Source organism: Macaca mulatta, chromosome 12 (genome assembly GCF_049350105.2).
Source record: "Macaca mulatta isolate MMU2019108-1 chromosome 12, T2T-MMU8v2.0, whole genome shotgun sequence".
Classification (NCBI taxonomy): domain Eukaryota; kingdom Metazoa; phylum Chordata; class Mammalia; order Primates; family Cercopithecidae; genus Macaca; species Macaca mulatta.
The window spans coordinates 45,483,472-45,507,639 of NC_133417.1; the positions used below are offsets into that span (position 1 = coordinate 45,483,472).

The following is a 24,168-nucleotide window of genomic DNA, read 5'->3' on the forward strand; positions in this document are numbered from 1 at the left end:
TTTTCTGTTTTCCAAGGCAGCCTGGTCTATCAAAGCTAAAATCCTTACAATTTTTTGTTTCACTTTCATTCTCATCGGCGATGACACAACTTTCCTGGTGGGGGCGGAAGTTACTTGAACTCCTTTTAATGAAGTTAATATATTGGTGATTTTACATTAACATAGTACCATGCCAGGTAGAATGTGAGAATGACAAAGGAAATGAGTATTGAATAAGAAAATAAATTCTTTGGCCGGGCGCGGTGGCTCAAGCCTGTTAATCCCAGCACTTTGGGAGGCCGAGACGGGCGGATCACGAGGTCAGGAAATCGAGACCATCCTGGCTAACACGGTGAAACCCCGTCTCTACTAAAAATACAAAAAAACTAGCTGGACGAGGTAGCAGGCGCCTGTAGTCCAGCTATTCGGGAGGCTGAGGCAGGAGAATGGCGTGAACCCGGGAGGCGGAGCTTGCAGTGAGCTGAGATCCGGCCACTGCACTCCAGCCTGGGCGACAGAGCGAGACTCCGTCTCTAAATAAATAAATAAATAAATAAATAAATAAATAAATAAATTCTTTGACTGCTCTCCTTTTACTTCCCCACCTCCAGCCACCCTGGCCTCCTTCTACTCAACAGTTACGATCCCTGCTCCAGGCCCTTGCATCTGCAGGGCACTCTGCCTAGCATGCCATTCCCCAAAATGCCCAACTGGCCAGCTAACTCCCTCACTTTCTTCAAACATTTACCTCAGTCGTCCTCTCACTGAAGTCTTTCCCAGCCACTCTTTCAAAAATATCAATCTCTTTTTCCCTGAGAAGATTTTTTCTAAGTACTTATTACTACCTAACTACCATTTATGTACTTAATTATCTTGTTTAATGTCTGTTCTCTCACTAGAATATAATATACCCTAAGGACAAGGATTTTTGTCGTATTGTTTACTCCTATATTTTTTCAGAGAGAAAGGAGATAAATTTCCCTTCTCTCAGCAAAATATAGAAGTAAACAGAGGTAAGAAGTTTATCTCCCTTCTCTCAGCAAGGGAGACAAGGGGAATGAGGAGACAGAACAGGGGATCCAGGAGACAAAGAAAGAAAAAAAAGGGAGAGGGAGCAAAGGAGAAGGGGAGAAATATTAAACTCCTTAAACTAAGTTAGAAAATTGCACAATATGACACTTTGGGAAAACAAAACTTCCTTGGATTTCTCAGTGCTCCTGCCAAAGCCCTAGCCTCTTGAGACACAGGAATATATATTGAAGAAAGATAGAGAACATTTGCTTTCCACTTTCCCCAGAAATATCATACTCCTCACATATTATCATGTCATAAAAATTAGATCAGTAGCTACTTTCTAGCTACTTTCTCTGATCTGAAAGGATAATTCAACTTGTCTCCCCATCAGCACCAAATGACAGCTGCATTAGGTCCCTAAGTTAAGGCCAAAGTACCAGAAGATGTGACCACTACCTCTAATGTCAAAAGGGATGAACAGTTTGGACACATCTCCACACCCTGAAAGCTGGAGACGCCTGGGCTTTATCTTGCCCGTGGAGAGACATCTTTACACTTTAAAAAGTTAGGGTAGGCCAGTGCGGTGGCTCAGACCTGTAATCCCAGCGTTTTCGGATGCCGAGGTGGGCAGATCACCTGAGGTCAGGAGTTCGAGACCAGCCTGATCAACAGGGCAAAACCCCGTCTCTACTAAAAATATAAAAATTAGCTGGACGTGATAGCACACACCTGTAATCCCAACTATTTGGGAGGCTGAGGCAGAAGAATCACTTGAACCTCAGTAGTGAACTGAGATCGCGCCATTGCACTCCAGCCTGGGCTACAGAGTGAGGCTCCATCTCAAAATAAATAAATAAATAAATAAAAATAAAGGTTAGGATAAAAAACCATTTTCAGAGGAGTAAAATTTTCATTTGTTTTCCTTCTCTCCTTTTGGAAGAAGGAAATAGGATGGCTGTCCGTATCCTATATATGCGAATGGTGCGAATGGAGAAAATCCATTGTTCTCTATTTCTGTCCATGTGAACTAACCCACCACCCACCTGGAAAGATTCCATCAGCTCTCATGGCATTGCTGGTGGTCTAGATGTGGGAAATTAATGGTCTCATTGTTACTGTGGCTGCCGATCTGGTGGTATCAATAAAAAACTATATTTGTTGACCAAGTGTCTTGCGTTTCTGCTATATTGATAAATATAGAATACATAACTCAGTAAATTGAATAATATCTTAGACCTGTCACAGTTCATAACAAAACAGATGCAAGGTCTGGAAATATTAAATATTGGGGAGGGTCAAAAGAATTCTTATGATCAAATACTATCATGCATTCCACACAGCTCCCCAGGTAGAAACAAAGACCCAGGAGAACAGATGACCACACACATCATTAAAAGGCCCTGTGTTTCCAATTGCAGAAATGCTCTCAGGAGACATGATGAAGCATCATTTTAACTATGAAATAAAAAGTGATCATTTATACCTCAGTATAAATCTTAAGTTTGAAAAAATGATTGGACTCATGACAGAATAACTGTTTTCCTTTTGAAAGTAGGGGTGTAACAGCCTATTAAATAATTACTTTGATTTTAAATGTCTGTAATTCCAATTTCCATGATAGCTCATAATAGCTCAGAGAAAGAATGAGGAAATGCAGATGAAGTCTGTCATTATGTATTTATACCATCAAAAGAAATGAAAAAGAAAAACTACAGACTGAATTCTCAAAACCTAATTCATACGAGTTAATAGCTTTTTATCTTTTTTAAACAGTCCTTTGGGAGGAACTAGAAGCAGAGAAGAGCACTGGGACTTCTCAATTTAAAAGCTATTACTTCAACAGTCTATGGGGAGGGCTGCTCCAGAAATATCCTCCTGGATGTGTCAATTTGTTTTCTTTCTTACTTTCCAAACGAAGTACTTGAAAATGAGGAGAGAGAAATAAAATATTGTGAAGCCCAGCTGTCTATGGTACACATGTTTATGTCAGTCATCACGCTTATGATCTATTGCAGCAATAAATCAAAAGAACTGCACAAGTTGTGTAATTTATTACAGCAATATATCAGCAGGGTAAGGCCTCCAGGAGCGTGAGTTACAGACATGAACCTTGCATCATTGCTTTTATTTACTTTCTCTATTTAAGTTTGATATAAGAAGACAGAGTGGGAAGGCCTGAAGTCAGAATTGAAAGCTTCTTTTGCATAATTGTCAGAATGACTTTAGACACTTTAATGAAGGTAACATTATTAAAAGTTTTCACCTTTGATTTACTATTTCTGTTTAAATAAATTAAAAAGCAAAATAAGCCTTAAATAGTATGATGATGATGATCAGTGTTCTCATTTAACTATTTCATTTCCAGCTCTGTAGCATACCTCTTCAGATATGCTTTTTCTCCTTCTCAGCACATTCCGCGGGCACACACTATTGCTTCCCGGGATTGCATACCGAATAGAGAAGCACAACATAAACTCTTGCCTTAGGCTTTGTTTTTTGTTTGTTTGTTTGTTTGTTTATGCTTTTACAATCTAATTTGAACTGAGATAAATGTCTTCACATTTTTTGTCCTTATCTAAATACAATTTCTACTATCATTTGTTTTGAATTGTTCTTTAAATTGACTCATTACCATAAATGGAAATCTAGTACCAGAAGAAACAGACTACAACTCCAAAAACTTCTACAATGAAACTGAAACAATGCTATCAAATTATAGCTAAATAGTATTGCCAACCAAATGTTAGCCTGAGTTCTCTTTCTTTCGCTCCCTCTCTCCTGTTCTTTTTTTCTCTCCCCCTCTCCTGTTCTTTCTTTCTCTCCCCCTCTTCTCTCTGTATTTTTCTCTCTCTTTCATAAAGTATCACAGGGATATTAAATACATATTAGTGGTAAACTTAAATTGTCTTTCTGGGTCAATCAGAGGATTGAAAGAGCATTAAGTAAAGAATGATTTTTTCATACTACACCATTAACTTTAAATTGATGTTGTTTCTGTGTATCCCCTAATATCAGTAGTATGAGTCCCATGTCTTGGGGAAAATGCAAGGCACTGTAGAAGGCCAAAATTATGAAGATTCTCACACAAATTCTCTCAGATATTCTAAATCAGATGAGAGAATATGGTCATGGCACGCATATATCTATACCAGGTTTAGGTCTGCCAAAAACATAATTTAAAAACATATTCTCATTTACCAAATATTTGGTTGTACCTTGGGTAAATTTTCTGTTATGCCTATAGTAGACTACAATAATTATTCCTGATTTTGACTACACAAAATCAATGGGGAGCTTTGAAAAATGAGACCCATGCCTCATACAGGAATTCTGATTTAATTGTTCTTGGGTTAGGGTTAGGCATCACTATTACATAAAACCCCACTAAGGGATGCTAATGTACATTTTGTGGTAAGAAACTCTTCTACCTCTTCTGATATGTCATTGACAAATTAAGACAAATGTGCTCTTATTTCTGCCTAAAGCAGGGTTATACTGGGTGCTATGGTCTGAATGTCTTCCAAAATTTATGTGTTGAAACTTCATTGCCAGTATGATAGTATTAAGAGGCAGGGCTTTTAGGAGCTGATAAAGCCATGAGGGAAGAGATCTCATTAGCCCATCCTCATACAAGAGCCTAAGTATGTGGGTTTGATCTCTTCCACTCTGCTGCCATGCGAGGAAACCATGTTCAGTCCTTCTTTCACGCAAGGATGCAACAACAAAGCACCATCTATGAGGGGCAGGCCTTCACTGGATACGAGGCCTGCTGGTGCCTTGATCTTGGACTTCTCAGCCTCCAGAGCTGTGGGAAACAAATGTCTATTATTTACAAATTATCCCATCTCTGGTATTTTGTTAGAGAAGCACAAATGGACTAAGATACTGGAGCATTTATTTTTTATTCGGTTAACAAGCACTTTAATTTTCCAACCATTCAGCAGGCCCAAATGCAAACAGACTGGCCAGTTGATTAGGTTCAGCTTTTACATGTTGGGGTGATTTGACCTTCTTTCCCCATTGGTGCTCAGTCCTAGCTCTGGATCCTACAAATAAATACTAGGGTACTTTAGCCTTCAATGAGCAGAATTATCATGTTAGCAGAATAAACTACAGATTGTACAAATTTGCAGTAGCTACATCAGTGGTCATAGGATTCTGTTGGAATCTTCATGGAAATATTAGCATAAGAGTCTCCTGACACTTTCTACTGACAGTTTCTCCTTTTTTTTTTTTTTTTTTTGAGACAGCATCTTTCTCTATTGCCCAGGCTGGAGTGCAGTAATGTGATCTCAGCTTACTGCAACTTCTGCCTTTCAGGTTCAAGCAATTCTCGTGCCTTAGCCACCCAAATAGCTGAGATTACAGGTGAGCACCATGACACCTGGCTAACTTTTTATATTTTTACTATAGACGGGGTTTCACCATGCTGGCCAGGCTTGTCTTGAACTCTTGGCCTCAAGTGATCCACCTGCCTTGACCTCCCAAACTGCTGGTATTACAGGCATGAGCCACTGTATCCGGCCAGTTTCTCCTTTAATATGTGTAAGACTATTTAGTTTTTCTTCCCTCTAAGATATACCTTTACTTATATTATTTCTATTTTCTCTGTTTTCTTTTATTTCTTAACATTTCATAATTATGCAGTAATTAAGATCATATATCTTACTGACTTTAGGTTTAAATGTTAGCTTCTTTTAGTAATTTAACAATGTAATTATACATTATTAAAATGTATTTTATATATTAATGGTCAGCCATATTCCTTTCGATGACTTATTTATTATTACGTGCTGCTAGAAATAATTTAGCATTTTTTAATATATTCTCAAAATTCCTATGTAAATAAAAGATCTTGTTATAATAACATTTTTAAATCAAAGGACTATAAAAAAATGACTTCTCCTTAACAGTTTTGTTCTCCTCTATCAAATCAAAGCACTGGATAACTTAACAGTCTGCCCGTAATGTCTTGGCTGCTAGAAGTTCAGAAAAAGCGCATGCTTGAGTTATTTAGTTGTAGTCATACAGTATCTGAGTTTTTATTGTAAACTAGTTTAAATAATTTTTAAATGGTTAATAATTAGTTAGTTTTAATCTTTTTTTATTTTAAATGTTCTCAGAGAGTCAAACACAGAGATATTGCCTCAAGCTCAAATAAATTCGTTAGTTTTCTTATGTGTAAAACTTACAAAAAATACATTATAACCTGCTCAAGAACAATATAAAAAATAAGAAATTCAGAGAAGAGAAAAATTAATGTAAGTTATTTGAGAATTTGATGAATTCAAACATTAAACTTTTAAATCTCCTACTTTTCCTTTTATCTGCTGAATAATTTCACCAAAGGAAATATTTTTAAGCTTATTTGTATGCTTCTCCCTCTGTTCAGTTTGTAAGCAAAGTTAATCTGAAAGAAATGTGCTCATATATATATATAAATTTATAAATATATATGTATATATATAATTATAAATATATATATGAATACATACACACACACACGTAGAATGACTGTCGTTAGCTATCTGTTATTTTAATCTTTGTAGATGAATTTATACAATGAGGCAGGTAGGAGAGGTGGCTGCTGGCCTTTTGAAAATTCCATCTGATGCCTAAAAATTGAAAGTTTCTAGGAAATGTTCAATCAATCCATCAGTATCAATATCTCATGCTGAAGGGACACCAGTTATTTTCTGGATGAATACACTAGTTGCCCTGGATACTGACCATTATTCTTCTCCAAGAACACATCTCTTTTCAGACAGTCTGGCTTCAGTAATACTTTAATTTGCAAGACTAACCAAGCTGAACCATCACTGAAATGTATGTGGACTTAAATCAAAGGAATTGTGTAAGAAATAAACACCATTATGCCTACTGCAATATCATTCCTATCTTACTGGATAGGAATATCAGTTACCCTGGATAGCTGAGGCCTTCAAAATAGCTAAACTTTGATTTTGGTCTTTTCTTTTTTTTAAGCTCTTTGTTTTTTTGTTTTTTTGTTTTTTTCATTTTATTCAGAGAATCCTTTTTTATAATTTATCTTTTAGTTTATTTACTCATATACTCATTTCTTCAGTGAATTTTGCTGAACAGAGCAATGCATCAGACTTTGGGTATATTGCTTTTGGAGATACAAAGATGAAAAACAAATTGCCTTTCTTTAGATGTTATTATTCCTACAAAAGAAGAAATGAGGCCATTTATAGTTAATTATATAGATATCATTCATGTTTATACACATGTGTACGTGTGTAGTGAATGTAGTTACACAATTTTAAACTTGGTTTATTTTTTAAATTTCATAATTCAAGGGGGGATTTACAAGAAATAGCATTTGTCATTAACTGTTGTCAGGTGCTAAATTTCATATGATAGTTACTTTAACCCCTCAAAATACATCCTATCAGGCATAAACTATTAGTCATATTCTACAGCAGAAATTAAAGTGTAGAAGGATTAAGAAATGTCCTCAGTTTACTAAACAACAGGTCTTATATCTAAGTGTCAAATGTGTGTAAACAATCTAAGTTTATTAATTTCTGTGCATCATACTGCTTCCTGAAAAGCAGTATGTTCTAGTATGTTCTATTTTACTACCAAGACTGTCTCCATGTCTGAAATATTCAAGATGTGGCACCATCTTGTTATTTATATGAATGTACTATAAAATATATATCAAATGGTTGATCTAGTTAAGTTCTACATGACCAATGGTAAAAGCATAAAAAGTTAGAGTTGGAAAATAAGTTTAAGTCTAGCCCAAAACGTCAAATCTGAAATTCGAAAAGATTAAAATAATTGCTTAAGATCACACAGTTCTTTTGAACCAGTCCAACGCTGAAACAATGTTATCTAACACTAATTTTAGTTTTCTTTTTACTTATTTCTTATTCTTACTTAGATACCTATATTTGACAATGTCATATATTCATATAAACTTCATTATACTCTGTGATCACATCTATACATTATCATTACAGACAATAACATTTAGACAACACAATCAACCATCTTTATTTTCCAATCTTTATTTCTCTGAGGTGGATAATCAGTGATTTCAATGTCTTTAGGCTATAGATTATTCCATATCATGTGTGTTTAATAAGTCTTTAATAAGTCTTATTCCTGTTTAAATTCATTGGCAATGTATGGGCCTTGTTTTATAGACGTATAGGACATAAATCAGCTTAGATCTTTAAAAGTGTCTTTAAGAAAACACAAATAGATGTTTCCTTTTTTTTCTATTCTGAATGTCTAAAAATCTATGAGCACATTAACTTATGCTCCTAGAAAAATGGAGTAGACACACATTTCTTGATTCCTCTCTTACATACAACTTGAAATTATACAGAAAACAAACATAAGGAAACTGCAAAAGTAGAGAGAAAAAGCAACCCAGCTGGGTATCTTGGTACCAAGAAATACCACGGAAGTGTGGTTCTTGAGTGTCATTTTGTCTCATGTATCTCAGATTCAAATTGTATAAGCTGGCAACCCCGAAATGGCAACATACACAGAAGAAATAGTAATAGCAATAACCTGCTCTCTGGAGCTAAAAGGCCAGGAAAGAAACAACCTAGCAAGCACAGCAGAAAACTTTACTGTAGCCAAACACCACAGGAAAAAGGCTGTGACACACCCACACCAGCAAAGGCCAAGTGGGGATCCTGGGCTTCCACACACACCTGATGGTAATAAAATGCCCTCCCCTTCTCTGCTGAGGTGGTGTCACAAGCAGCTCACTGGAGAGTCAGGACTTCCACCATCATCCTCTAGGTGGCACTGTAGAGGCCATCTAGGTAGCCTGAACTCCCACACTTCATCCAGAAGCACAGAGGAGTCCCAGTTTCATCTCTGGTACCAACGAAGGCTGAATGGAGGACCTGCTACTTTGATAGGGTAGCACCCCTCACTTCCCCTCCCAGACCAATGTCAGGGAAAGACAGTTAAAATAGAAGGGTTGAAAATATGGAGATACATGTAATAAAACATGTTTAAGTTCAAACAAAATCACTCATCATACCAAGAACCAGGAAGATTTCAAAGAGACTGAAAAAAATCACAAGTAATAGATGTTAACACCAAGATGACAGGGGTGTAAAAACTATTTGAAAAAGATTTAAAAGTAGCCATAATAAGAATTTAAAAAAAAAAAATTAAAGGCTTTAGGAAAGATATGGAAAATCTCAGTTTAAAAAAAAAAATAAAAAAGAAACAAACCAGAACAAAATGGAAATTTTAGAACTGAACATACAATAATTTAAATAAAAAGCTCAGTGAATAAATTCGACAGCAGAATGGAGGAAATGGATGATGTGTCAGTAAACTAAAAAGTAGAATAACAGAAATAACCAGTCACAACACCAAAGAAAAAGTAGAAAGAAAAAAAAAAAAACTGAACGAAACTCCAATGACCTGTGAGACTATAATAAAAGACCTCATCTTCATGTCAGAGTCCTACAAGGAGAGGAGAATCTGTGGGGCTAAAAGGGGACTTGAAAAAATAAAGGCTGAAAACCACCAATCTGGCAAGAGACATATACCTATAGATTCCAAAAGCAGAGGAAAGCGCACAGAGTATAAACCCAAGACACATCATAAGTTAACTTCTGAAACTGTCATTTGTAGCAACATGGGTGTACTTGGAGTACATTATGCTAAGTGAAATGAGCCAGGCACAGAAAGACAAATACTTCAGGAGCTCACATGTGGAATCTAAAAACTCAGACTCTTATTGGTAGAGAGTAGAATAGTAGCTACCTAAGTCAGGAGTGAAGGTGGGATGGGGAAAAAGATGTTGGTCAAAGGGTACAAATTTCCAGTTAGACATAAGCAATTAACTTTGGAGATAAATAGTACAAAAATGAGTAAGTACATGGGTGAGGTGATTAATATGTTAATTAGCTTGAACAATCATCCCACAACATATACATACATCAAAATATCACCTTGTATTCCTGAAATATATACAATTATTATTTGCTGATTAAAAATAAAAATAAACTTCTGAAAACTAGAGACAAGAAACAAATCTTAATAGCAGCCAGAGGAAAACTGCATGTTACATAGAAGAAAACAATTTTAATAATAATAGATTTCTCATCAGAAATCAGAGAACAGAAGGAAGTAGCCCAATATTTTTCAAATATGAAACGAAAGCTGTCAACCCAGTAACCTATGTCAAGGGAAAATATCAGAAATAAATGGAACATCAAAACAGTCTCATATGAAAGGAAATTAAGATAATTTGACAAAACAGATGGCAAAGAATGTACAAAAGGAAGTAAGCAATTAAAGAAGAAACCTGTGAACATCAAGAAAAAAGAGAACACTGTGAGCAAAAATATGAGTGAACAAAAATAGGCTTTCCATCTCATAGTAGTTTTCTAACTTGTTTGATGGTTGAAGCAAACAAAATCTAACACTGTTGTGTGCAGAGTAAATCTTTAAGATAATTATATTACAAACAGGGGAGGCTAAAGAAATGTAAAGGGATGTAAAGTTTCTATGCTTCACTTTACTGGTTAAATGGTGATGCTTGTAGACTGATAAGTAATGTATATATACTGCAGTACCTAAAGCCACCGCTAAAAAAGCTGGACAAAGAATATACCTGAAAACACTATAGATATATCAGACATTTTGTAGATGTGGATAGATTATTCTAAAACCTATGCAAAATGGCAAAGAAAATAGAATATCTAAAAAAACTTTGAAAATCAAGGTTATGTGGTATTGACAGAGTGGTAAACTCATTAAATAAATGGAAAAGAACAGGGAACCCCAATATAGACACCTACAGTTATGCCCAGATGATTTTTGAAAAAAGTATACAAGCAATTAGAGAAAAGATGGACATCTGGCTGGGCGCGGTGGCTCACTCCTGTAATCCCAGCACTTTGGGAGGCCAAGGCGGGTGGATCACGAGGTCAGGAGAGCAGCCTGGCTAACATGGTGAAACCCCGTCTCTACCAAAAATACAAAAAGTTAGCCGGGCGTGGTGGCACGCGCTTGTAGTCTCAACTACTCGGGAGGCTGGGGCAGAAGAATCACTTGAACCCAGGAAGCACAGGTTGCAATGAGCCGAGATTGCACCACTGTACTCCAGCCTAGGCAACAGAACAAGACTCTGTCTCAAAGAAGAAAGATAAAAAAGATAGACATCGATAGGCAAAAAGTGGAACTTGATCTAAGTTTCTGACCAAATGCAAAAATAAGTTCAAAATGAATCATGAACTTAAATGTGAAATGTGAAACTATAACACTTTTAGAAAAAATAGAATAAAATCTTTGGAATCTAAAGCTAGGGAAAGAATTATTAGTCTAAACATCAAAAGCATGAACCATGAAAGAAAAAAATGATAAATTAAAAATAATCAAAATAAATGTTGCTCAGCATAAAACTCATGTGAAAAGAATGGAAAAACTACAAAATGGGGGAAAATATTTACAAACCACATAGCCAACAAAAAAGTATCATCTAAAATATATAAATAACTCATAAACTGTAAGTAGGAATGTAAAATGCTACAGTCATTCTGGAAAGCAGATTGTCAGTTTCTTAAAAAAACTAAACATGCCACTAACGTATGACCCAGTGATTGAACTCTTAGACATTTATTACAGAGAATGAAGAATTATGTTTATTCTAGAATCAGTGCACAAATGTTCATGAAAGCTTCATTCATAATAGCCAAACATTAGAAATGGCCCTGATGACTTTCAACAAGTGAATACAGATACTGTGGCTTATTCATATCATAGATACTACTCAGCAGAAAAGAGAACAGACTAGTCACACATGAAACAACCTGAATGAATCTCCAGAGAATTCTATTGAATGGAAAGGGTCAGTCCCTAAAGGAAATGCCCTGTATAATTCCATTATATAAGTTTCTTAAAGTTTCTTTATAAAGAAGTTATAAAGTTTCTTGAAAAGTTTCTTAAAGGTTCTATTTAAGTTTCTTAAAGTGACAAAGCTATGGAAGTAGAAAATAAATTAGTGGTTGGAGGTGATTAAGAAAGGAGTGGGAAAGAAGGGAAGTGTGCACAGCTATGCAAAAAAGCAACATGAGGGATCAATGGAATGAGGGAAATGTTCTGTATCTTGACCGCATCGTTGTCTATACCCTGGTTGTGAGACTGTAGTATACTTTTCCAAGATGTAATCATTAGGGAAAACTAGGTAAAGAGTACACTTGATCCTTCTGTATTACTTCGTACAACTTCATGTGAATCTACAGTTATCTCCAAATAAAAACGTTTAATTAAAAATTCACAAGCACAAATGCATATTTCTTCCTTCATTCATAAATATTTGTTATCTCCTCTAGAAACGCACACAGGTAAAAGTAAATCACTTAAAATTTCACAACCTCAAGGCTTCTATTAACAATTTTGGGACTTTTTAAATGTGTGTGTGTGTATATATATATAATATATATAATGTATAAATGTATATATGCATATATAAATTTATATTTAATATATAATACATATAAATGTGTGTGCATATATAGAGAGAAGAATGCTTTTTGCCTATAGAAACAGATTCACAGTGACTATGGGCTGAACTGTGCTTCCCTGCAAAATTTACATGTTGAAGCCTTAACTCCCAATATGACTGTGCTTGGAAATATGACCATTAAGGAGATAATTTAGGTTAAATAAGGTCATAAGGGTAGGTTACTAATTTTATAGAATTTGTGGCCTAGATCTCTCTCTCTCTCTCTCTCTCCCCCAGCCCCCAACCCAGTCCCCATGCGCATACAAGGGATGGCCATGTGAGGACACAGTGAGAAGATGACCATCCATAAGCCAGGAAAAGAGGCCCTCGCCATCCTGACCATGCTGGCATCCTGAGGTCAGAATTCCAACCTCCAGAACTGTGAGAAAGTAAATTTCTGTTTTTTGAGCCACCCAGTCTAAGGTATTTTGTTATGGCAAACAGAGTACATGAAGACAACAACATTCATTTTTTCATTCAAGAAATATTTTTATGCATCTAGCCTGAGAGACAGCATATTAAAGTATTCACTCTATACTTATCACTTAACGTATACTAAATCTCCCCATGGAAAAATATGTTTTACATGATAATTTTAATGGATTAATAGAATTCATAGACTTTCCATATTCTTTACTTTTATCACATTTGTGTTAAAAGTGTTCTAAAGATTAGAAAGTTATAAAGATCATTTTTAAATAAATTAGAAAGTTATTAAGGTCTGATTATAATTTGAATAACTATTCAGGCCCAAGAATACTTAAAATGTACTGAAATCAATATTGGACATCATAATCTGAATATTGAATGATGCCTCTTGAATTCAGAGAAATGTGAAAGACAATAAAACATTCGATTTCCGGCAGCCTCTCAGAATTTAGTAGATAATGGACTTCTTTATAATATACTTGATTGCAACATCCATCATGTAAAAGGTACTGGATATATGCAGTCCTATTTATTCAATTGACTGATCTGTTAAAATTAAAGTCTGGAGAAGTCTTAGGCTAACAGTCAGGTACTCTGCTTCTTGTGTATGATTTACCCAGCTATTGATAGACCCAACATCCCATGTATTTGAGGCATGCAAGACAGAATAGAAAAATCACTGCTGTCAGGAGAACTTTCTTCACATCTCTTTTTAAGACAATTACCCATCTTATTAGCTCTCAATCAAGGCAGTCCCATTCCTTCTATGACTTTGGAAAATGTTGGAAGCATATTTTTGCTTGATAGGAGTGGGGTAAGGTGGGGCTGATAGCTATGTAGTCTAGTGGTAAAGAACCAGGAATCGGGATACCCTGCAATACATGGGGCAGTTCTGTACAATGACTTGCCTGAGACTCTGCCCAGGTTTCAAATGTCCTACAAGATATTCTCAAAGGTGAAAACTTACTTATAATTATCTGATCCTGGAATTTAATCCCATTTTACATATATACAAAAGTATTTCAGGAGATTTAATATACATTTATTATTTTTCAGAGACCATAACTTCTATGTAAATTGAGAGATGACTTTACCTCATTTTGTATACATTTTCAAGAACTCATCATCAGTTTTGAAAATCCTATCACCCAAGGCAGCACTAGTCTCAGTATTTTATGGCACTAAATATTTCCTTTCGACTGTGTGTGTGTGTGTGCGCCATAAGAAGATAAAATATCTCATTTCCTCGTGATTGTTCTTGTAATTAAAACTAGCTTATTTATTTAACTTGCTCTCCTATTCTCACTTAAAAGAGTTCATGTAATCAGAGTGTGTTTATTTAGGAGTTAAATTAGTCATAAAAATCCTTTTCATTCTAAAGATAAGTCATAAGATTTAAGATTTCTTCTCAGGAATATATTCTGAAAACAATTTTGGACTAAGTTTTTAAAAGAATGTCAGTGGTAAGGAACATGAGCAATTGCAATTTCTAGGAACATAAATATCTCTTTTGGAAAGGTATCATGCAGGTAGCAGATACTTTCCACGAAATGATTAACACTTACAGGGTAACTGCAGGGAGATAGGTTATAATCATGCTGTCTTAGCCCCTGTCAGCATCAGTTAATGTTTCAGTTACTGGAACAACAGAGATGATAGATACAAAACAGAAAAAATAAAAAAGAAACATTACAGAATTATTCTCTGGATTTTTTTTTTGCCTTAATAACTACATTTTCCCCAAACATTCAGTTTCATATCACTGAATAAAGAATGCATTCCTCGATATTTAGGTAGAACCACTACATAAGCTACTGTGGTATTAAAATCAGAAAAACCCAGCCAATCATATTATTTTTATCAATGCAAGTCAAAATTAAACTGTGCAGACTTGTATTTTATTGTGACCACTCTCTAAGATAAAATAGAATAATAAAACTTAACACTAAGTTTGATAGAAAAAACTAATGGGCTTATTAAACTTCAGATTTAAAACATTGAAAGATAAAAATGTATATTAAAAAACACATTTTGGTTTATTTTTGCTGTTTGAAAGGATCTGTTTCTCTGGTCTACTGATAAGCAATGGGTTATATAATATTTCTATGATAAACTAAGTGAGTTGTCAATAGTGTATCAGCATTTTTCAAATCTCTACAAACACATGCCCATGACACACCATGTTAATTGTTTTTTTTGTTTTGTTTTGTTTTGTTTTGTTTTGTTTGTTTTTTTTGTTTTTTTTTTTTTTTTTTTTTTGAGACAGTCTCGCTCCATTGCCAGGCTGGAGTATAGTGACATGATGTCGGCTCACTGCAACCTCCACCTCCTGGGTTCAGGCGATAGTCCTGCCTCAGCCTCCCGAGTAGCTGGGACTACAGGCATGTGCCACCATGCCCAGCTAATTTTTTGTATTTTTAGTAGGAAGGGGGTTTCAGTATGTTCGTCAGGCTGGTCTCGAACTCCCGACCTCAGGTGATTTGCCTGCCTCGGCCTCCCAAAGTGCTGGGATTACAGGCAGGATCCACTGCACCTGACCCATGTTAAAAAATTAAAACAAACAAACAAAAAACAAACAAACAAACAAAATCTGTTTTCTGATCAGAACAAAGCTACATACTGTTTTCCATTCAGAATATTCATAATGTTCATGAGCATATTAAAAGCTTTAAGATGTAATTCAATGACTAAGCCTATCAGACTTTGTTTAAACACAGTTTTGAAAATTTACTTGACTACGGTCTAATTCCTATAGATACTCAAAAGAAGGCATACTTTTCAAACAGGCTTTGGAAGACCCATGGCATCATACTGCGTTCGAGGGCACACAAGGTCTAAATTTACAAGAATCTCTCCAACACTTTAAAATCTATGAACTTAAATATAGGTTACTTCTTTCTCATTAAAGATACCCTGTATCTAATATTCCAGATTAAGACGTCTAGCTTCTTTCTAATCTGTTCACTTCCCTGGGGATATCTGATCTCCCTACTCTTGAGATTGCCTTCTGCTATTACCTGCTTTATTCAAAGTTAGAAAATATGCAATTATGCAAAAGAAATGTTCCCTTCTGTAACTGTCACTTTTCTAGCACTCCTTTTTATTGCATTGCTTCAGCATTTTTTCACATTATACAATGAACAACGTTTTGCATTTCTTCTTATATTTCTTGGTGAGTATTTTAAGTCTTTTATAGAATCCTTCAGTCTTCATAACTATACTTTCTATTTCCTAAATAGCATTCTTTCTACACCTATAGTTTTTAACCTGTCACACATTTCTGCAGTGCCTTTCACAGTGTACTCCAAAATATAAAAATGCAACTTATTCTGTGGATTTGCAGATCTACTTAAAAATAAAATATAAATTGAATATATATATATATGAAAGATTATATTCGCATGGTTGCCCAAAGAGAATGAAATGAGGAGTGAAAAAAAATAGGAGTAATATTTTGTTATAGCAATTTGAGTGGACTACAACAATTGACAATGCTTTCATTTCATGTAGTAAGTGGAAGTCACCTGGTTGCTGTGAACACTGGCATGTGTTAGATTATCTGTTTTTTTCAAGGCTACCTAACAATAACAGTTGGATTTCAAGGCAAATCTAGGTACAAACACACAAATGATGGTGCTGTTTATAAAGGTCCCTTGTATAAAAGAACAGCCTGTGTATGAATTTTTGGCTTTTCAGAACAAGGAAAGATTGAGAACTAAAATATTGAGAATTATCATTAAAATGTCAAGGATTTAATTTCATATTGTTAACTATCTTTGAGTATATGTTTTACTTCCTCAACTAGATATGGGGACAAAGAACGTTTATTTTACCTTTTTGAATTAACAATGACTTCTGCTAATTTCCACAAAATTACAGAACATCACAATTATGTTGATTTTAGCTGTCATTTGTTTTTATACCTACATTAATTATAAAGTATAAGAGCTTTGATTCCCACTATTATGCATTATGCCATGTAATAAACAAAACAAGAACATGGGCCCCCTGAACCTAAAATAAAATTATATTTTTTAAAAAGCATAAGGAATTTAAATGACTTGGTAATGTTCATGCAATTAGTCAATACCAAATGTAAGGATTAAATTTAACATTGCTTTAAAACTATAACTTTTAAAGAAGTAAATAAACATCCAACTTTTATTCTAGTATTTATTTTGTAAAATTATCTTTACTAATAATTACAGAATATGAATTTCATAAATATTAATTTCTGAGATGAATAATAAGTATTTAGACTTTCCTTTTCCTGATTGCACCATTTGTCACACAGCTAAGCAATGGGTATATCTAAACACGAAAGTGAAAAGAATACTAAAAACAAAGAGAAAAGTCTTATATAACATAGGCCAGAGTAGAGATGCTGTAATATCTGTCTAAGCCTTCAGAATATCTATTAAACAGTTTTAGACACAAAGCTATAATAAAGGTCCTTACAATGGTGTGAGGATGCATAGTGATCTTTCTCTTTTAAAAGAGCTTTGATGACCCCAGCTTCAAATGATTAGCTTGTCTTGACATAATGGAGAAGCCTATGTAAAGAGTATTTCAAAAAGATTATGCAGAAGCTCTACGTCTCTATCAGAGAGCAGTTTTAAAGGGGATAATGTGTCACTTAGAGTTGGATGCTCTTCTCCATTGTCTTCCCTGTCGATTTTACTAAGGTTCTTAAAATGTATGTCAAAGTAATGTGATGTGTGCTGACAAGTTGAGTAAATCTACTTGGTTTACTACGTGCATCAGCAGAACTTCAAATTTTACTAGGCATAGTTTCATACTCAGTAATGAATTGAAATATTTACTGTGCAAAGTGTTTATGGATAACATATTAAAGATATGCGAGGAAGAAGGAGAGAACAAATGTATTGCTAATTGCAAGGCATGAGGAAGTGGCCAGGTTGTGTACACTTAGTTTAGTCCTTTGTAAGTATTTTCAAATTTAGCATGATGGTGTGCACAGGTGCTGAAGTGAGATCACCAGGGGTAGAATCACCTTCCTACTACATACGTGGCGAGGTGTTCCCAAACAAGCACTAAACTTCTTTGTGCCTCATTTTCTTCATCTGTAAATGGGGATCATCATAAGAATGCCTACCACGGGGAGGGCTATAAAAACATGAAACATAAAGTGCTTAGCACAGTATCTAGAACACAATTATCAATCAGTGACTTAGCTAGTAGGGTGATTAGTAAATGGATACAGTCCGAAGTCTTAATAAATCTGTACAAAGTCTTCAAAACAGTCCATAAATAGTCCCTAAATTAACTTTTACAAAATAAAGAATTTTACAAATGTATTGCTCATTTTATTAACAAAAATATTAACTTTTTAAAAATTAATTTGAATCCATATGAGGATAAAGATGAGGTAATCTGGATGCATGTAAGAATACAGTAGACTTTGAAATAGTTTTCTAACTTTGGGGGCCAATCAGAAATCATCCTTCCTTGGGCAGGGATGGAAAATGATGAGTTGCAATTAAACAAAGCACATATTTTAAATGTCAGAACAAATCCTTTAAATTACGTTAGTGGTATCTTATTACTGGACCACTTACTGTAGCTGTAATTACCATACATAAGAATAAATGGGTGGGGAAGTGCAAAATAGGTATAAACAAAAATCATTGAGGAGAATAAAGAGTTATAAACTCATTTTTTTTTAGTATCATGACAGAATAAAAAATAACACCACATTCAGGACAATGATTTACCTGTCTCTTCAAAAGCATTATATACTAGGTTTATTTAGAATTTCTATGCTGTATTCTGAGTCACATACTTTTGCACTATAATCTTCATAATTACCCTGAAAGAGAATTTGCATATCAGAAAACTAAAGTTTATAAAGGTTAAATAATTTGCCTAAGGTCAATTCAATCTCCAACTGAATTAAACAGTGTGCTTAGCCATATAGAATTTGTTCCATATGTATAGAATTTGCTGATTTGTTGTCTATTTCTGTAAATAAAACTTTATTTGAGTACTGTCAGGCCTATTTATTTACATATTCTCTATGTCTGCATTAGTGCCATGAAACACTGTAGTTGTAACAGAGATCATATGGTCCATGAGGCTTCAAATATTTACTATCTGGCCCTTTAAGAAAAAAATTGTATTACATTCTAGACCTTCTTCAATGCAGTAGAGGTGTGAGGAGCCTGAGGATCATTTTGTCCATCAGGCCTGTATAGTGGTAGAGACATGGGTCCAGATTTCTCTAGTGGTGTAGCCACCCAGATCTAACCACTGAGTTTCCCAGTTGCCAAGGCTACTCCTCACAGGATAAGGGGGTGTCCTAGCATCTCACTATTCTTCAGGCCCTAAATACCTGCTGTAAGTGCTCTCAAGGGATAGCATAGCAACTCTTCCACTAACATTCATTTTGAACCCAGATAAAAGAGAGTCCAGTGATTAGAATAGACTTGACCCATTCTCCTCTCTTCAGAGCTTCTTAGGTTGCTTTAAGGACACAAACACAGAGGATCATTTCTTTCTTTTCTAATTTTCTTTTATCCTGGGGCAACTAATCAATTTTATTTCACATTTTTAAAAGCTATACATAACAAAGAAGCATACTCAAATCACTCTAACCATTCCAGTTCAATTAATAACTAGAAGGAAATTAGTTATTGCTGCTCCAGAAAAAGTTTATGGGTTGAGCTGTCTCTATGGTAGCAAATACATTTGAAAGAAGTTTTCAAAATACTGTGCACAATTTTCTTTTGTGTGTGATAGATTAGTTATTCAACTGGATTGTTTCAATCAATAGGCTATTTTGAAATTCCCTGATATGCACATTTTAGGAGAGTATAAATCATATGTGTTTTAAATATATCATTGCATAACTCTATAACCAAGAAATTCTTCATTAACTTACATGTCTCTGGGATCCATCATATTCACACCTTTCAATTTTTCCTAGACTGCCATCTGAGAAATACAACTTCTCTGCACGGTAGTCGATAGTGAGTCCATTTGGAGTGAGTATGTCTGTACTGACCACTACTTGAGCATTCTTCCCAGTCAGAGTAGATCTCATGATACTTGGATGCTGTTCATTCCAGTTGGTCCAAAACATTAAACTAATGAAAATGAAAATTGTAACTATAAGTCAAACTTCTCATCAAGAGTAAAAATACTAATAGAAACATGTCAATAGCAAGCTGTTTAAAAAGAAGCAGAATTATTTACCTCATATTCTATGACACTTAACAAAGTCTAGGTAATAAAAGGAGATATGCATATAATATTTGCATGTTAATTTTACCCGGGTTCTTAAATGAAACCTAGAACCTACTTCTAAAAAAATGATTTACTGGGTATTCCTTCAAATAATTTAGTTAAATTGTCAGTTGCATGAGGATTTATTTTAATCAAGAACAAAACAGTGATCTTAAGTTTGTTTTCCACAAACTGCAAATATACTCTAACTTATTACCACATTTCAGCTGATCCAGTATAATCATTCTTATCCTAAGTATAATTATCTGCTTCAATTGATGAAAATAAAAATCTTCCCCTTCTAATTTTCCTTTTTAAATTCTACATTCTCTTTTGTATTTGTTTTGGAGAAAGGAAATTACTAAACTCCTGTTTTTTACATTTCTCTTTTCTCTCTTAGCGTGATTTTTCTTTTTTTTTTTTTTTTTTTTTTTTTTTTTTTTGAGACGGAGTCTCGCTCTGTCACCCAGGCTGGAGTGCAGTGGCCGGATCTCAGCTCACTGCAAGCTCCGCCTCCCAGGTTCACGCCATTCTCCTGCCTCCTGAGTAGCTGGGACTACAGGTGCCCGCCTCGCCCGGCTAGTTTTTTTGTATTTTTAGTAGAGACGGGGTTTCACCGTGCTAGCCAGGATGGTCTCGATCTCCTGACCTCGTGATCCACCCGTCTTGGCCTCCCAAAGTGCTGGGATTACAGGCTTGAGCCACCGCGCCAGGCCAGTGTGATTTTTCTATAAATTACAATATCATTTCTAAAACTCTAGGAGTGACTCTTAAATTCTTCAGCATAGTATCTGTTCTCTATGGATTCCTAGGTATAATCGTTTAAAAGCAGTTTAGCATTACAGCCAACAAAGTTATTCAATAGATGGTTTTGAGTATTTTGTGACACTTATTACCAAAATTGCCAAATAATTGTCAAATTAACAACAAAAATGTTTGTATTCAATTTTCATTGTTGGTAATTTTACTTATAAATTGTGATTTTTAATATAAAAATAGTGAATTAAAACATTTTAAAAGTTATGCATAGAATGTAAAGTATTAAACCTATAATTTATTTACAATATTTTCCTAGATTGTAGGTTTTATAACAAGAGAATTTTAGAGGTGTTAGTAGTGTTCCTTTCATTCCACCCTCCCCACTTCATTTCACAGGTGAGAAAACAGAATGGTCCAGAGAGCTTAAGTAGTTAAAGTTTTCACAAATAATTAGTAACTGAACCAAATTTTAAACTTAGAGAGCCTAACTTTGATTTGCAATTTAGGATTTTATTTTAAAATATCTGTTAATCTATTAACATACAATGGTGTTTTGAAGGTGTCATTTACATATATGATAAATTGCCTTTTCATACTTTAATTACAAATAATTATCAAATTGAAATTTTTACATGTTTAATTTTAATTTACAGTTCACCATATGCAAGGTGAAAAGTGTAAATGTTAGCCTATGTAATAAATAATTACAGGATAAAGCACTTACTAATTAAAACTCATCGTACATAATATCATGAGTGACCGCTTCATTTTTATTTTAAAACTGACTTATAAATTCCTTCGCCCAACTCTTTTATTCCTACTGTGTGACATTTATTATTGTCCTGAGATTCTTTTGGTGATGTGTTGAGATAAATGCAGCTGAGCCAGCAAACCATATCCTGATAGGACAGTGGTGGGAGCAGTCTCCTCAGCTCCATCATGAGTCATTGCATTGCTCAACCTTCAGAATTTTCACATATAAGATGATGTTCAATTAAGTGAATTAAATCTGACCTCACTTTTAGCTCTACAGAAAGGTTCAGATTTACAGCTATTTTCACACTGACCAATTCATGTTACTTAGTCCTTTCTTCTGATAAGTGGTCAGGGTCAGTGATTATCTGTCATTGCTTTTTATTCTTCAACCTTTTTTTTTTTTTCTTTTAAAATCTCACCTAAAAAGAACTCTTCTAGTTTTGCTCAAGGAAGGCCAGATTGGTCTGATTTTTGTTTATTTGTTTCATTTAAAAATAAAAAGCATTTTCTTATAGTTAACAAACAACTTTACCATATTGTATATGAGAGTGAAAGTTGATAGATATTCTTTGTCCCTTACCTGTGCTTTGTTCTTCAGGTGTTTTTTTGTTTTTTTGTTTTTTTGTTTTTTTTTGTTTTTTTTTTTTGTAACTGCTTTAAGACATCCCCCAAAACACAATTTTTTTCTTTGTTTTTATTCACTGAGTATATTTTATATACAGAATATTTTCTTTTGTTGTGATTTTTTTACAAACATTATTTTAGCTGTCTGTACAATATATCATCAAACAGCTGTAGAACACTTAGACTATTATCAAGTACCTAGTGATGAAAAGACAGCTGCACACAAATATTTTTGTATTGCTGCAGTTTGCTTTCTTTTGTATTTCAATTTGGGAGATCTCCAGATGCTATAATTACTTGATTAAAATGGAAAAAAAAAAAAAAAAAAAAAACTCTTAATCTTCCGTGTATCTTGTTTTTTTTAAATTTATGATTCCAATCAGCTATGCATTAATGTCTTCTTCTTCGGCCTTTTCCAGCATAGTATTGTCTCTTTCCATTTTGCCTTTAATTATTTAAATTTGTTTTTACTGGATTTCTCAGAGAGATGAAGCCTGGCATTTAAAGGGTCCAGATTTTATTTTTTCACATTTATGATGCTCTTACATAAAAAAAGTTTTATGAATTGTGAAAATAAAACTTCAAAGAAAAACTTTATTTTAAAATTAATTCTTCTTAAAATTAACAGAACTCTGATATTCTTTTGACTTATAACTATAATGAAGAAATAAAACTACACTGTTTCTTACTTTTGACATTCATCCAAGGCTAGCACATGTGGGTGGTCATCCTCCGACATGGTGATGACAGCTTCCCTGTCAAATGCTCCAGGTCGAGTCTGGTCCACAGTGTGTCTGGTGATGGATGAGGTGGTGGAGCTTGTCCAGTACAGTGTATCCCAGGCTCTGTGATAGGCAAGTCCTTCCACAGAACCCACATCTAGTGGGGGAAGAAAAAGAAAAAATATATATTTTTATTTAAAAAAAAAATGACTTCTGGACAGAAAAAGCATTAAGATATACATGTATAGCTGTTATTTCATCAACCACTTCTCCACAAAATCTCCTAAATAAAAATGTAGTCACTGTGATACCTACAATTGATAGCTGATTATACATATATAAAGGGAGCAATTTTTACAAAAATGTCATTATATTTATTCTCATAAATAAAATTAAATTAAATAATTGTCTTTCATTTTGGAAAATGGTGGCTCTCTATCTTTCCTGTATCTTAATAAATTTTCGAAAGTATCCAACGTGTAACAATTTAGAGATGCTTTTGAAAATCTTATGTCAGCAATATCACTTTGGTACAATCATCATGAGTATTCCCTTGATACTATAGATCTGGAGATGTCCAGGAAAAGCAAACACATGGAAAATTACAACAGTATGAGAAATCCAAAATCTAACTCCTTACTTGAAACTATCAAACAATGGTAGATAATGTTTTAATAGGTTAATGTGGCAATTTATTTGCTTCTATTCAACTAATGAGATAAAAAACAAAACAAGAGAAAAAGAAATTAATTGCCAGCTAAAGCATGCTTTAAATGTCAGACAAAGATAAATGGTGATACACGGATCCTAACACATAAAAGTGACAAGGTGAAAAACAAAAGTAATTATTTCTTAAAATTGTATTCCCAATCTCTAGGGTACATAAAGTAGCTGTTTTATTTTTCATAGACATGCTTTGAGTGCATCTTTAAGTGTAATCAAATTATTACACTTTTCCTACATGTTATTTGTTTTCCTCAGAATTATTATTCTGAGCATGTTCAATTTAACAAAGAATATATACACCTTTTGCAGTCATACCAAGAAATTAACATTATTAAGACAGAGCATTTCCCCTGTTTTCCTCTCAAAGAATCTCTAAAAGGAATTATTCAGCTGCTATAA

The 24,168-nt window shown here is 34.3% G+C and overlaps 1 protein-coding gene across 1 annotated transcript in view; it reads right to left on the reverse strand.

The window, feature by feature from the left end:
• Window positions 1–23,197, reverse strand: part of LRP1B (LDL receptor related protein 1B) — a 374,764-nt gene extending 351,567 nt beyond the window's left edge. Inside the window, exons 1-2 of the mRNA XM_077956546.1 lie at window positions 23,011–23,197; window positions 19,839–20,043 (exon numbers count right to left, since the gene is read on the reverse strand). Of these exons, the coding sequence (XP_077812672.1) occupies window positions 19,839–20,043; window positions 23,011–23,060 (255 nt within the window). The 5' untranslated portion in view covers window positions 23,061–23,197. The remainder of the gene's footprint in view (window positions 1–19,838; window positions 20,044–23,010) is intronic.
• Between the last annotated feature and the right edge of the window lie 971 nt (window positions 23,198–24,168).